The 14,935-nt window shown below is 37.8% G+C and overlaps 2 protein-coding genes across 2 annotated transcripts in view; one reads left to right on the forward strand and one right to left on the reverse strand.

The window, feature by feature from the left end:
- Positions 1 to 6,119, forward strand: part of LOC107675586 (CD276 antigen-like) — a 12,189-nt gene extending 6,070 nt beyond the window's left edge. Inside the window, exons 3-4 of the mRNA XM_016469994.1 lie at positions 1,259 to 1,534; positions 4,238 to 6,119. Of these exons, the coding sequence (XP_016325480.1) occupies positions 1,259 to 1,534; positions 4,238 to 4,362 (401 nt within the window). The 3' untranslated portion in view covers positions 4,363 to 6,119. The remainder of the gene's footprint in view (positions 1 to 1,258; positions 1,535 to 4,237) is intronic.
- Positions 6,120 to 11,580: 5,461 nt separating this feature from the next.
- Positions 11,581 to 14,935, reverse strand: part of LOC107675516 (V-set domain-containing T-cell activation inhibitor 1-like) — a gene marked incomplete at its 5' end in the record, with an annotated part of 7,499 nt that continues 4,144 nt past the window's right edge. Inside the window, one exon of the mRNA XM_016469904.1 lies at positions 11,581 to 11,693. Within this exon, the coding sequence (XP_016325390.1) occupies positions 11,581 to 11,693 (113 nt within the window). The remainder of the gene's footprint in view (positions 11,694 to 14,935) is intronic.

The following is a 14,935-nucleotide window of genomic DNA, read 5'->3' on the forward strand; positions in this document are numbered from 1 at the left end:
TTTACATGCGCACACTGCACAAATATAGAGTTTCTCACTGTTTGCACATAATAACCACTCTCCTACACTGTTTCTGTATTTGTTTTTTAACAGCAGAAATAATATGTATCCATTTATGGATAAATATACATATAAACCGCTGTGCCGTGCTGCTCATATTTATCACGCAGTAAAAATGCTCCTCCCCGCACCTAAAACCAGTTGTCTGATGAGAATCCAAAACAAGAACTGCACCATTTTACAAACGCTGAGTGAAAGTAGAGACCATCCGTAGTGGCCGGGCTGAGTGGCGAGGCCAAGGCCACGGAGGCTGTCCAGCCATGGCCTTCTGAACTGTCTGCTCCGCCATGGTTCCCTGAGCTCCCTGTTCCGCCATGGCACCCTGGACTTGCCTGATCTGCCCTGGAGGTATTTCCCGTGTCCCAGTCCTGCACCAGCCTCCAGGGCACCCACCCCAACAAAACTAAAAAAAAAAACGAGTTAAAAGCGTACCCAGCCGCAGAAGAGACACTGTTTTTCAAGCACTTTCCATGAGCGCGATTCGAGACGGAGTGAACACAGACAAAGGCTTTTCATTCATTCATAACTCCCCCGCAGCTGGCAACAACCCCCACCCTACCCTACCCTACCCTACCCTCAATCGGATCGATTAAGGTGTTTACATGAAGACTTTTCAGTCCGATTGAGCCGTCAATCCGATTACAAACGGATTATTTGGTTGCATGTAAACGTAGCCAGTGTTTCCTGCACATTTATTCTACACACTGAATTTACAATGTGAAACGTACAGAGGCTAGAGTAGTCTAATTGTCAAACAAATGACTCGTTCAAGTCAGTACTTTTGTGATTCAAAAGCATACAGCTCGACTCATATGATTTGGTTTGTTAAATCAGAATTTTGACACAGATAAAGGTAATTGTAAACAAATTAGCATTCATCTTCCCGTTTCATTTTATCTTATTTTTGTTTGAGGATTAAGTATCCTGAGAATTTTAAAAATGATGTTTGCTGTGGTTTTGTTGTGGGTGTATCATATTTCAGCTTTCTCACGTCACAAAAAAACTTTGAAATATAAAAATATATTTAAAACATTTGGATTTCCAGTGAACATATATAGAGTGTTCTAGTTATGCTTTGCTATAAAACATTTGATCAGCTATATAGACATTACTTTATTGATTAGATCAATTGCACTGTACATTTAACTTACGATGTACATTTCAACACAGCACAGCTGATTGTGTTTGTCTTTCTCAGCTCTTTACTCTGAGCCCAGGTTAAGCATCCTTGTAAACTCCTCTGCTTTGAAAGTGCAGTTTGAGACAGAAGGTTTTCCCAAACCTGAGGTGATTTGGCTGGGGGAACACAACCAGAACCTCAGCTATTACCTGGAGATCCATGACCAAATAGAAGATGGACTTTATTTCATAAAGAGCATCTGTGAGGTCCAGAAGGCAGTGGTTAATGTCACATTTACACTAAAGAATCACCTCCTGAACCAGAACCTGCAGAGACCAGTGTTCCTCAGCTATGGTAAATACCTTTATTTACTTTGTGCAATATGTGTGTGAGAAGGTGGCGGTTAGAGGGATGTTATTCATTACTCCATGTATTTAAGACATGTTTGACTTGCTTTAAGTGATTTGTTGGCATAATTTTCCTGCTATATAACAAAGAACTCCTTTGTCTGCTTTAGGCTGGATTTTAAACTTACCCAACCACAAATAATTATGGAAAGAGTAAGACAATTATTCAATTGTTACACTTATAGACATGATTTTTCTAGTTATGAAATGCTGATGTTAGTGATAGAGCCTCTGAACATACATCAAACCAAAATTTATTCAGACAGATTTATTTGGTGTCTGAATAATTTTTGGTTTCACTGTATTTGTACACTTTTTCCTAATGTAGAAGAATGCAAAAGCAAACTAAATTAATTAAGTGGTGTAGGATTTAAAGAGGCTTGGGTGTTGGTAACAAGTTTGGGGTGTAGCAGTTTTGTCTTTCCTCTGCAGTGCTGAAACTGAGACTGTTAATTATTTTGGCTACACCCATTTCAAAACCAGAAGTCAATTAACAGCAATTTAAAGCTGTTCATCTGAGAATTAATCTGTGTTTTTAGATGGTTTGTCTACATTAAAATCAGACTTACTGTCATTTACCCAAGTATGAGATGTTCCTTTATCAGCAATCCTATCAACCAGTAATATTTAATGGTTAGGTTTAGGGATAGCCTGTGGGCTATGGGCTTGAACAATCATTTCCATTTGATCTAACCCCTTGTAGGTTATAGTTTAATTGGCCTATCCTTAAGGCCTATACTTAAGTTTTGATGTTAATGCTTAGTATATAGAATGCAGCAGTCAGGGTTCCAGAAGTAAAACTTTTCTAGTAATTTAGAAGTAATTTTCTCCATATACGGAAATTGATATTTTTAACAATAACTTATAAGCCTTTAAAGACAGACCTACTGTGAGCTGTGAGGTTGTTAGTTAGTGGTAAATGCTTTTGTTAAAGCCATCAGCCCACATTATCCTTTACATAATCACGTTCAACAGCAGAATTCCAGGTGAAAAACTATTCTCCCGAGAAATCTCCACCAGTCAGATAATTGTGACAAGCGAATCATGCCAAAAGAGCACTTTAGTGCCCGTCCATTCCCATTAAGCATAGACATAACCTATAAAATAAAATAAATATTTGATATTTTTATTGATCATACATGTTTTGTTTTTTTTACAGAAATGGCAGATAAAAATTTATTTTTGTTTTTGAAAAGTAATTCCAGTGACTATTTAGGATCAGTTCTTTATTGTATTTATTTGATTGTCTTTTTCATAGTGCTACATAGGAATTGTAGTTCTTTCTTCTTTAAAGCCTTTAAACAGTCCTGTACCTGGATTTTTCAGATACTTTTTTGCTTCAAGTTTGTAATGTTGTAATGCACCACGTGGTTGGTTGGTTTGGTTTATTGCTTATAACTATTAAACAAAGCCTTTATTAAATCTCTGTGGTAAAATGAATGGGAAATTTACTTTGGCGAAAAAGTGGACGTGCACAGTTGCACTCTACAGTATTGATTGGTAGGATACTACTAGATATGAAATTATGTTTAGCATAAAAATTAATGTTTCCCAATCTGGACTGCTACATCCACCATGTTGGCTGTGATGTAGAGCAACAGGTACGTCACATCGCTACCGTAGCTTCTTTGGATAGTGATGTGATTCTAGATGCACACTTAAGAATCTTGGAGTAATGCTGCGCTCACACTAGCATGAACGCATGAAATTTCTACGAACACTACAACGTTTATAATATGAAGTCTGAGAGGTCATAATGTGACACCTATCTTCTATTGGTCACATGACTTAATAACGTGATGTGAATTCACCAACCTTGACCTCCCACCTTTGCATACGTATGAATGAAAGTCAGTGGAACAAAAAGTGTAGTGTGACCACCCCATAATTAGGAGGTCATCCTCTGTATTCAGACATACTGTACTGTTTTTCGCATGCTATATAGTAGGAAAGTATGCATATTCGGATGCAGCATTGTAGTCTCGACTACTAACGAGCTGATGAGTCAGGAATTAAATCAGGAATCATATTGTGGTGTGCCTCCAGGAACAGGGTTGGGAAACACAGATAATTAGCAGCCCTGGGTTTTTCCTAAAACATAAATATATTTCAAGAAAAGGCGTTGTGTCTTACTTGAAATCATGGCAGCTGCTTTGATATTTTGCGGTATTTCATTGGCAGATTATGATTGCAGCTTCTGTAGCCTAATTATTATCTGAAAATATTGTCCATTAGTGGAGACACCTTCTATGTCAATGGGCATACATTGAAACAGCACAAAGGATGTGCCAGTTTGAGTTGATAAAAATTCTGACTAGCCCACCAGTGTGTCAACAGGATCAGTGATATTAAAAGTTAAGCAGTATTCAGTTTATTAAAAAAATATTATCTATATTAAATATTATCCTGCATAATGATGGTTAGTTGTCCTCTGAGAGATACATATACTATATCCAGTATATAGTATCCTATCCTATATCCAGTGTGTCATAATAAGTTTAAATGATTTTGTGCAAGCACTGTAGCCTTTTTATATGCTGTGATTATAATACTGGATTTAGATTTGGATCTGGATTTAACCGTTGATTTGACAATTGGCACTATCAAACAAATGCCACATATTAAACCAAATGATCTTTTTCTGTTTCAGATGAGGACACCACAGACCATATGATTATTGTACTTGCTGTCCTCTCAGTGGTTTGCATTCTTCTGGTCATTGGCATCATTTGGTTAGCATTGCAGAAGCAGAACGAGCAGAGATCTTCGCTATGATGAACCATGAAAGTTAATGAATGGTGTTGGAGCTGTTCCCAAAAGGTCTGCATGCATGTTTAGACTTGTGCTAAACATTACTAGCCTTATTCATGAAATGCAAGCAGAGCAAATGTTAATTAACCTATTCTTGCATAAACGGAATATAATTGCAAAATGTGCTAATGTTACGAAATAATGTATTTCTAAATAATTTACACGTCAACAAATGCCAGAGTCTGTAAGTGGGAGTCATATAGATATCTGCCAAAAGTCATTTCCTAATCGTTTTACTGCTTTTTTATTTATTGACCATTGTGAATTTTTAAATAATTTTTTATACCAAATCCATCACATGGCATTTATTATCCTCACACTTTTAATTGTCAAAGAAATATTTAATATATTAACCACTGCAAAACATGATTCTGTACTGAACAAGTTAAAATCACTTATTGTGACATAAGTAATACACTGAACCTCTGCATATGTTTAAGTTTGTACTTTATACCTAAAGCAGAAATAGAACTATGCAGACAATCAGGTGGGCTCTATGCCATGCCTACATTACAAATCCAAGTCAAACATAATTACACACATTCTAACCGTTGCACTCTGTCCGTAAGCCTTTAGAGATATGTGTCATCCTAAATTTCTGTTTTCTAGTCATGTTTCCTAGCAATAAATATAGGGAGGGGACTGCCATGTTGACAGCTTTGATGAATTGAACAGTATAAGCTTATCATCAAGCTGGACCATGGACCATAAGTAATATGTGTGTGTTTATGTAAGGGTTTGTAAGGACAATATATATACATTACTTACTTTCTTCTGTGGAACACAAAAGAAGATATCTTTGAGTTTTCAGCTGTTTCGTCCACATAATGAATGAGATCCAAAACAACACTGGAAACCCCTGACTTTCACTGTATGGGCAAAAATACAATGACAGCTGAAAATGAAAATGAAAAGGACATTTGTTAGATGTAAGCTGTACATCAAAGCCTGTATCACTCCTACATCATAACCATAATATTGTTAAACTGGGTTTGATTTACCACTAGTATACTGAGGTCAAGCTTGAGGCACAGGTTACTTGAGAAGAGAATCCTAATACCTAAAAACTACAGAAGAAAATTGAAGACCCTGCAGAGACAATGTAGGAAATTCAATAACACCATAAAAAAGGCCCCAATGAGCTTGGGTATTGAAAAGGTGTAGTCACCCTTGAGCAGCGGGTAAACTGAATGTTTCTTTCATGAAACTCCTGAATATCTAGTTAAGTGGAAACTGTTCACCCAGTGGTAGTGATAAATTTCACAAACATGATTTGTTTATTCAGTCCATGATTACAAAAACGGGGTAAAAGCTCAGTGACCTTGGAAAAATGTTTTTTATGTTTTTGTTTGAATTTCTTTTACTAAACGTAATCTTGGCAGTCAAAACAATGACACCTTGTAACTTGAATGACGGTTAGACAACAAATCTGTACAAAGTAGGTTTTCAAACCAGCTAGTTGTATGACTCGCTTCAAACAATATCATTCAGAGTAAACTGATGCTGATGGCTGTTTTTCCCCACACTACATTTAGAACAAATCACAACCCAGCATCTGTTTATCCATCTGTTAGTTTATCCATTAATTATGCATTAATACAACACATACTCTAGCAGTAATTGAATTTTATGTGGCTGCTTATTAAGCAAATAAAGCTTGTGTTAAATGACTATGGCCTGATCAATGTTTCAGTTTCATCTTTTTAAGACTGGCTTTGTCTTGGTTAAAAAAAAAGGAAATGGGTTTAAAAAATAAATCAAACAAGACTGAATGCATTTCCTCCTATTTTTATTTTATTTGTTAACCTACATTATATGCTGTTGGTAGTGTGGCATGAGGCTAAATTAACAAGCAAAAAGAAAGTACTGTTTCATTCTTTTCTTCTGAGGTGATGTGAAGCATTTTTTTCCATTAATATACAATGGACCATTATGATCATAAACATGACCTCATGCACACAGATTGCCTGCAGCAAATTCTGCAGTATTGTATAAATTCATGAAGCCCCTCATATGTTTGAGTTATTTGGTAATACCTCCAGCTGTTTTTAGCTCTTTTAATTCATTTGACCATGTTTAAATCCTTTTAATCATATAGCATATATTCAGTGTCACTTTCACAGAGACATTGAACACCTTGTTGTATTCATACATTTATTTTGGACAATAAATGTTGTCATGGCTGCTATGACTGTTTACTTGTATTTTGATAGGTTTGAATATTAATATCACCATTCACCCCATTCTATAGTGAATACCTTCTAACATGAATTTAGTTCAGAGTTAGGTCTTTACCATAGGTGTGGAAGACTGTATAACTCACAGGCATTTGCTATACAAATCTGCAGATATTCAAATACAGATACTTGTAAAGAAGATACATTTAATATGATCAGTTACCTTGTTGAAGTCACCATCACTTTCAGTTTAATTATGTTCTCATTTTCTCCAAGATATAATAATAACAACAAGAAGGCAAAAACAAAAACAAAATATTTGTTTCTGTTTATTACTATATGTCCAGCATACCCTCTTAGTCCAGCTTTGTCCGTGCTTTTCCTGTCCCTTTAGAATTGCTCACTTGACACAGGTACCGGCCTGCATTCTTTGAAGAGGCATTTGCTTTACCAAGCTCTGAAATATACAATGATGTCTGAATGTGGTATTCTAGACTCTTGTCAGTAAATTAATAGGAAAGCCAATGAATCTGATGGGGGAAATTACATTTCTAACATTTTTTTACAAAAAAAGTCAAACATTTACATCACTTGCTTTTCAGAACATATAGGAATAGTTCAATAGAAAGAAAGAAAGAAGTCATGTTTGGAACGACATGTGGCTGCAGAGTAAATTATCGTTTTCATGGGGTGAATTTGGGGTGAATTATCCCTTCAAGTTTTAGTTTAGTAACAGCAGCACCCTCTGTACTTCACATAAAATTTTACACCGTTTACGAAAAATTAAATGTATACTTTAATTTGTAGCAGACAAACATGGGATTATTACAGGTGCATCTCAATAAATTAGAATGTCGTGGAAAAGTTCATTTATTTCAGTAATTCAACTTAAATTGTGAAACTCGTGTATTAAATAAATTCAATGCACACAGACTGAAGTAGTTTAAGTCTTTGGTTCTTTTAATTGTGATGATTTTGGCTCACATTTAACAAAAACCCACCAATTCACTTGTGATGACTTGTGCTCTGAATGTGGGAGAGCACTTTTGGAACAAAAAAAGTGGAGAACACTTTTGGCACATCGCCGTGTCTCAGTTTGAGGATGACTCTACAGTCGTTAGACCCAAACTTAAGACAGGAAGCACTGACTGACAGTGCTTGCATGTCACCCACTCGCTTGACCAAGCGGTAAGAGATAGGGGCCTCAAGTCGGCCGACTGGAACGGCTCAAAGAGAGGACTTCGTGGCGCCCTGTGGACTATAGATAAGTCCCAAGTTGGCACAGTATGAGGGCGATGAGGATTCAATCGCCGAGCTCCCCTCAGAAACTTAACGACTAGGTTGTTTCTGCAGACTGACAGGCCAGCCACGAGTGAATGATTTGCCGCGATGGCTGCCACATAGGGCAACTGGGGGGAAGGCATACAGGCGAGCGCTGGGCCACCTCTTCCCTGCCGAAGACAGACCAGATCATTTGAACCATTTGGGGATGTAGTCTCCATTCTCCTGGAACCACATTGTCCCTGGACAGCATGTCTGCCCCTTGGTTCAGTCTGCCCAGCACATGAACTGCTCTCAGCAAGAGGAGTTTGCCTTGTGCCCATAAGACGAGACATCGAGCCAACCTGTGAAGGGATAGATAATTCACCTGTAATTGATTAAGGCAACCACCGTCATGTTGTCCGAATGGACCAGGACATGGTGCCCCTGTAGGCCGGCAGGAAGGTTTTTAGGGCTAGAAAAACTGAAACAGGTGAGGAGTTTTCCAAGAGGCCACAGCTCTGATGCAGTGGTGGGTTACCTTGAGATAAAAACGTCCCAGGCGTCAAGCATGGGACAGGACATGGGCTTTGAGCCAAAACTGGAGGGGCTGCATGTGAAGCAGGCCCGGAGGAATCACAGAGGAAGCAGCCGACATGAGGCCGAGCATCCTCTGGAAAGCCCTGAGGGGACTTGAAGTCCCCAGTTTGAATGACGTTTCCTTAGGCAGGAAGTGGCGCATGACCTGCGATGACTTCTGTGCTGAAGTGAAGCTCTTTGCAAATCTGCCAGGCAGATGCGGGTAGAGGTGTGCAGTGACCTTCTCTTCTCTAAGGGGAGCTTTTGCCACATCCTCTTACTTTAACACCGTCAACAGAGGGGAGGGCGGCAGAAATAGAAAAGTGGACATGCACCGAGTAGGGGCGTGCCACGCCTCGGTAAGTTCATTGTGAACTTCCGGGAAAAACTGCACCGGTCTCTAGCAGGAGATTCGTTGACGACAGCCCAGCAGGCATCATTTGTCTAAACGGCTGCGGGCAGGCTCTTCCCGAGACGCCCATTCTAAGCCAAGATTCTTCACGGCTTGGTGAGAATGCGAATCAGTTCGCTCTCCGCCGGCTCGTAATAACCCATTGGGGAGAAGAGTGTCAGGATCCTCTAGAATCATCAGTGACAGCATTCTCCTCCGATCCACCTAAAAAGATCAGTCCGCTCCATAAGCGTCAACGACGCAACGGTAGAGACCGTTCTAAAGGGCACTACTGATGTCAATCTAACATTAGCCGCTATTCCACTATCGGGCCGAATGGTTCTCTTTGCTTAACCGTTCCATTCCGTGCCGATCCGGGCCAGTCAGCACGGATACAGTTTAATTTTCCACTGTGGTGCTGATAACGGAGCGCTTTGTCTTTGAAATGTAATACAAATGCGTCAGTCGTTGCCTTGGTAATGCAAGTGTAATGTAAACAGCGATATGGACGATTGATCAGATATTTCTGTTTTTGGGATTCCTTTTTTGTCTGATATTTACTTAGTTAAATAACAGAAAAAAGGACACAACTCTTGATGTGAAAAATAAAATAAACAGAAGGCGAGGAGGGGTATACCAACAAATGCTGAGGGGATATGCATGCCACTGGCGACGGACAACTGTCTCAGACATTTTTTTTTATTGAATGTAGTGTAACTGTTTACTTGGCTGTTTGATCAAATAGTGCCTCCTTAGCCAGCTATGGAGAAACTGGTAGCCAGGCAACAGAGTGGCGACGTCACGCACACCACTCTACCAGCATGGCTCAGCACTCCGGGCCGAGAACGGATCGTAATCGTGCTGCACTGTACCAGGCTCACGTGTAAATACAACTGGAACCGTTACCGTACCTGACAGTTCTTAGAACCATTCGGCTCGATTGTGGAAAAGCGGCTATTGATACTAATTATACATAAAACATTTTAAATTATAAAAAGCTATTTAAATATTTTATATAGGCTATTATAGGCATCTTGTAATTGATGTCAATTATCGTAACATTGATACTAATTATACATAAAACATTTAAAATTATAAAAAACTATTAAAATATTTTAGATATCTATGGCTGCACTGCCGTTGTTGTACCTGATATTCACTTTCATAGTGTTGTTAATGATAAACATTACTTTATACAATCTTCATATTACTGCAAATATGACAGAAAATTTACTCGCAAACGCTGTTCAAGTGCTGCATAATAGACTATGGAATGGAATTTTAATATAATTATCAGTGCTGAGTTTACTCTAAAATATCAGAAACAGGCCATTTTTGGTCATTTTATTGCCTATGTTTGGATTTTCTCCAAGACTATAATCTAGAAGTAAAGTTTAGACATGAGTGTTTTTCCTTTTTTAAATATGTGTGCAGCAGCCTCTGTAGCCTATATACTGTCTACAAACATTGTCCATTAGTGGAATTCCAGACAATTCATTGGCATACATTTCTAAAGGTTAACTAGTGTACACAGCACACAGTAAATGACATTTTAAACAGATAAAAATTGCTGTGATCTCAGACTAGCCCACCACTGCAGCACATTGTGATTACGATGGTGCAAAATTATCAATGTGGTCAGTGATATTAATAGCATTATTCAGTTTATTCACAAGTATTAGGATGCATCAAAAAATCCAGCATTTAGAAAAGTTTTGCAATAGTGCCTGCGTGGTAATGGTTATTTGCCTGTAAATAACTGATTGTACATACAGTAAATTATTTTCAATATATCCATATACTGTGTCCTCAATGTAAGTTATGGCAAGATAGTCATGTTTGCTTACAAACCAGTTTAATAGAATTTCAGGGTTTTAAAGCTCAATGCTTTTTGTAGTAATTTTAAATGCCTTTATGTTCTTTTATATTGTGAGATATAGTAATAATATCCATCTTGATGTGACAATCTCAAACACTTCTAGTCTCAGTGGTTTGGCTAACAGTGTGGAGGCTAGCTGTGTGTAAAGCTTTGCATGCATGTTTCATCTTGTTGCATTTTTGTGGTTATCACATGCAAAGGCATAGCTTGACATTTGAGCCTTGAGGGGGGGGGAGCCAAACCGAGCCAGTTGATTTGGTCAGTCACACTTTTAAACACACTTTAGCGTTTCCATAGTAAGCAGGGGGTTAGCATTTAAGGAGCATTTAACTTTTGTATAACAAACAAGAAAGGGCTTAGAAAAATATTGGTCATGCCATCCATGCATTACAAATCCAAGCCAAACCGCCCACATTCCAACCGTTGCACTCCATCGTTACGCCTATTTAAAATAAGCAACATCCTTCTAGATCATCTTAGAAACTACAGTATTATCTGTTGACCGTTTAAGGATTTTTTTCTGGAGCCGTCTGTGTTGACACAGTAAATGCATAAATTCTCTGTTCTCAATAGGCACTTGTCCTCAACTAGCAATAAATAGGGAGGAGACTGCAATGATGACAGCATATGCAACGGCTTTGATGAATTGTACTGTTTTAAGATAGTACAGCCTAAACAAAATATATCATGGATCATCAATAATATTTGTGTGTATTTAAGGATTCATGATATAAAGGCTAAAATTCCCACAAGTACACCATTTTTTTCTACTACTTTATTCTCATTTAATATTTAAATGAGCAATGCCCTAAGCAATGCCAGAAGTTTTATTTTGGAGTAATGATGGTTTGACATGCCAGAAAGGGCCATAGTGATAATGGCAAGAGATTGAAGGTTCATAGGTAGGACTTTATTTGTTTTCTTAATAGTAAAAACATCACAACAGCAAAAAGAATGACAATCAGTATTGAGAGAATAATGATTGTATTGCTTCCATATCCATCCTCATCTGAAACTGAAAAAGACACATTGTTAGATATAAGCTGTACATCAAAGCTTGCATCAATCCTACATCAAGCCATAACTATTGTTGAACTATAGGTTTAAATCATTTAACCCCGAATTGAAATCAAGCTTCAGATAAAAAACAAGTTATTACTTGAGGAGAGAATCCTAATAAGCTACCTGAAAACTACTGAAGAAAACCGAAGACCCTGCAGAGACATGTAGGAAATTCAAAAACACTAAGAAAAAATGCCACAACCAGCTTGTGTATTGAACAGGTAAAATCACCCTTGAATAGCAAGTGAGCTTATAGATTTTATTCTCCCAAGAATCCAGTCGAATGAAAACTATGCTCACACAGAGGTAGTGATACATTTCATAAATATAATTTGATCATTCAGTCAAAAACAAAATACAGAAAATAAAACACAGAAAATTCAGTAACCTGAGAAAATATTTTTGATGTTTTCGGTTGACTTTCTCAGCATTCAAATTAGTGACACAATGTAACCTGTAACCTAAATGATGGTTACTGCACAAACTAGGCTTTCAAACCAATCTAGGTGTATTACTTGCATGTAACATAATCATTCACAGTAACCTGATACTGATGAGTGCCCCCCCCCCACCCATCACAACACAGCATCTTCTTCCTTGTGTTAGCTGTAGCAGTAATTTTACATAATGTATTTCTAGCTGTATGTTGAGCTTGTGTTAAACCACTATATGGGCTAATCTCTGTTTTCATTTCTTCTTTTTATGACTGCCTTTGTCTTGCTTACAAAATAAAGTTGAAAAAAAAAAGAAGCCAGTGAGTTTATTTCCTCCCAGTGTGGTTGTCTTTATAAGACAGTGATTAAGATCAGCAACAGATGTAAGTTTGTTTTTTAATGTAACCAGTTCCTTTATCATCTTTTCTTTTTGTAATTGTAATCCTATAAGACTGCTTTTCCGTTTAAGTGGTAATGTGGTATGAGGCTGAATTAACCAGCAAAACCGGTTAAAAACATACTGATTCATTCTTTTCTTCTAGAATCTGTGCCTGCAGAAAATTCTGCAGAATTGTATTCAGAATTAAATTCACAAAGTCCCTCACATGTTTGGGCAGTTCGGTAATACCTCCAGCTCAGTGGGGTGCGGTAGTGTTCTAAAATGAAGCGGCAAAGTCCTTTTAAAAAAAAAAAAAAAAAAAAAGTAAATTCCTGTCCCAGTCACATGTTCTTGGTTAAATAAACATTACTTACACAACCAGAAAAAAATTACATTTTATATTTTTACTTTAAAAATATACTCAGTATCCTGTTTATTAAAGCGAAGTATGAATCTCATCAAGTTAAGTGTTTTTAAGCATTTCACATTTATTCCAAAATAATAACTGAAGGCAGTAACAATTTAAACATACTTTATTTGTGAACTTATGTTCAGCTATTCTTTTTAATAGTTAACTTTTAACTATTTTTGAATTATTTCGGTTAATCAGTAGGCTAATCAAAGCTCGGTAAATATTGTCACAGACACAGATTTACTTTAAATTTTACCAAGCTGATTACTCACTAAACTCCCACAGATCATGTTTTCAGGCCATTTTAAGTCTCATTTTGATGTAACAAAGTGATTATATATCTAAGTATGTGAGTTGTTTACTTACTTTTTTAAATTAGTCTTCACATTAATAACATATTCATTCAGACTGATTCGCGAACGCAGAACGCGCATGAACACAAGAGGCGGGATTTATCGCATGAACCAATCACAGCCAAACATAACCAGTCAGATCCAATCTTGATGTAGCAATTAGGTGCTTGAAGCACGGCTACAGACGGCAGAGTAGTATGGGATTACATCTCTGCCACAATTCTGCGTGGGAAAGATCATATTTTGAGCGCGTAAAAGTGCGTTTTGCACGCACGCAAACTGAGTTTTGTGGAGAAAATGTTTGTCTCACAAAGAAGAAAGTATTTTGAGCGCACAAAAATCTATTTTGCATTTAAAATAAGTTTTTTGATGTGGGCAGACCTTCTCTTTTGCACGTGCAACGTTTCACTAGCTTGCTCACCTGATGCCCGCCCTCAGTGCTCTCTAAATCCCATCAGCTTGCTTGCTCAACACAACCCAGTGTTACAATATGCCACAATTCCAGCCAATCAGAGACGAGGCTGCTAAATTCTGATTGGCTGCCTTGACAACCAATCACAACATTCCTTGCATTACCTCGACAGCAGAAGAGGAAAAATACAGTGCATGCATAATTATTATGCAAGTTGATATTCTGATCATATTTTTTTCCAAGCACATTTGACCAATTCCAAACAACATCAATCTTAATAACTACTACTAATCTTGTATTTAATAATTTATAATTGATATATAATTATTCATGAAGGCTGGAAGTGAAAAATGTCTTATATTCAGGTGTGCATATTTATTAAGCAGATGTTCTTTTACAGATAAAATGAGCCAAAAAAGAGATTTAACTCAGAAAATTGCAACGTTAATGCATAACCATTGGACAGAAAAATGCTCAGTGGGTCAGCAGGGTCAGTCAAAAACATGTGGAGAAGAAAAGATACATGTTAACCGCAAAAGAATTAGGAATTAAGGTGAAGAATTAGGTGTGAAATCACCAGGAACCATTTAGTCTCCAGCGCCACCATTTTCCAGAACTGCAACCTACCTGGAGTCTCCAGAAGTACAGGTGTCAGGTTCTCAGAGACTTAGGTTAAGTATAGAATGCTAAAAAATGACCCCTACCTTCGCACGTGAGTTTAAAATATTCTAGCTGAGCCCCCAGCGTGACTTGATTTATACCGGGTGACGGGCGCCGCTATGTTAGTTCGCGCTGAATCCGAGCTGTGGGATTTACAACACGCAAATTCATCCTCTCCTACCGAAACACGTTAAAGTAGGTCTCCGGTAAACTGGGAGAAGAGCAGAGTAAACTTTATAGTTACCTACACAATCTGTCAAAATAGATTTTCGTGCGCTCGAAATACTTTTTTCTCTGCGAAACGAACATAATCTCAACAAAACTCAAGTGCAAAATGCACTTTTGTGCTCTCAAAATATGATCTTTCGCACGCAGAATTGTGGCAGAGATCTAAGCCTATAGTAGAGTAGCCGCTTGCAGTCGGGTGCTCAGCGCGTCCGAGCGAAAGCGGATTTAAATTCAGCAATTGATGATGTGACGCACTGAAAGTTCTAATCACACCGGTGTGATCGTACGCTTCAGGGACCAGCCAAGACTGA

The sequence above is a fragment of the Sinocyclocheilus anshuiensis genome, unplaced genomic scaffold (assembly GCF_001515605.1).
Source record: "Sinocyclocheilus anshuiensis isolate Anshui unplaced genomic scaffold, SAMN03320099.WGS_v1.1 scaffold1097, whole genome shotgun sequence".
NCBI lineage: Eukaryota > Metazoa > Chordata > Actinopteri > Cypriniformes > Cyprinidae > Sinocyclocheilus > Sinocyclocheilus anshuiensis.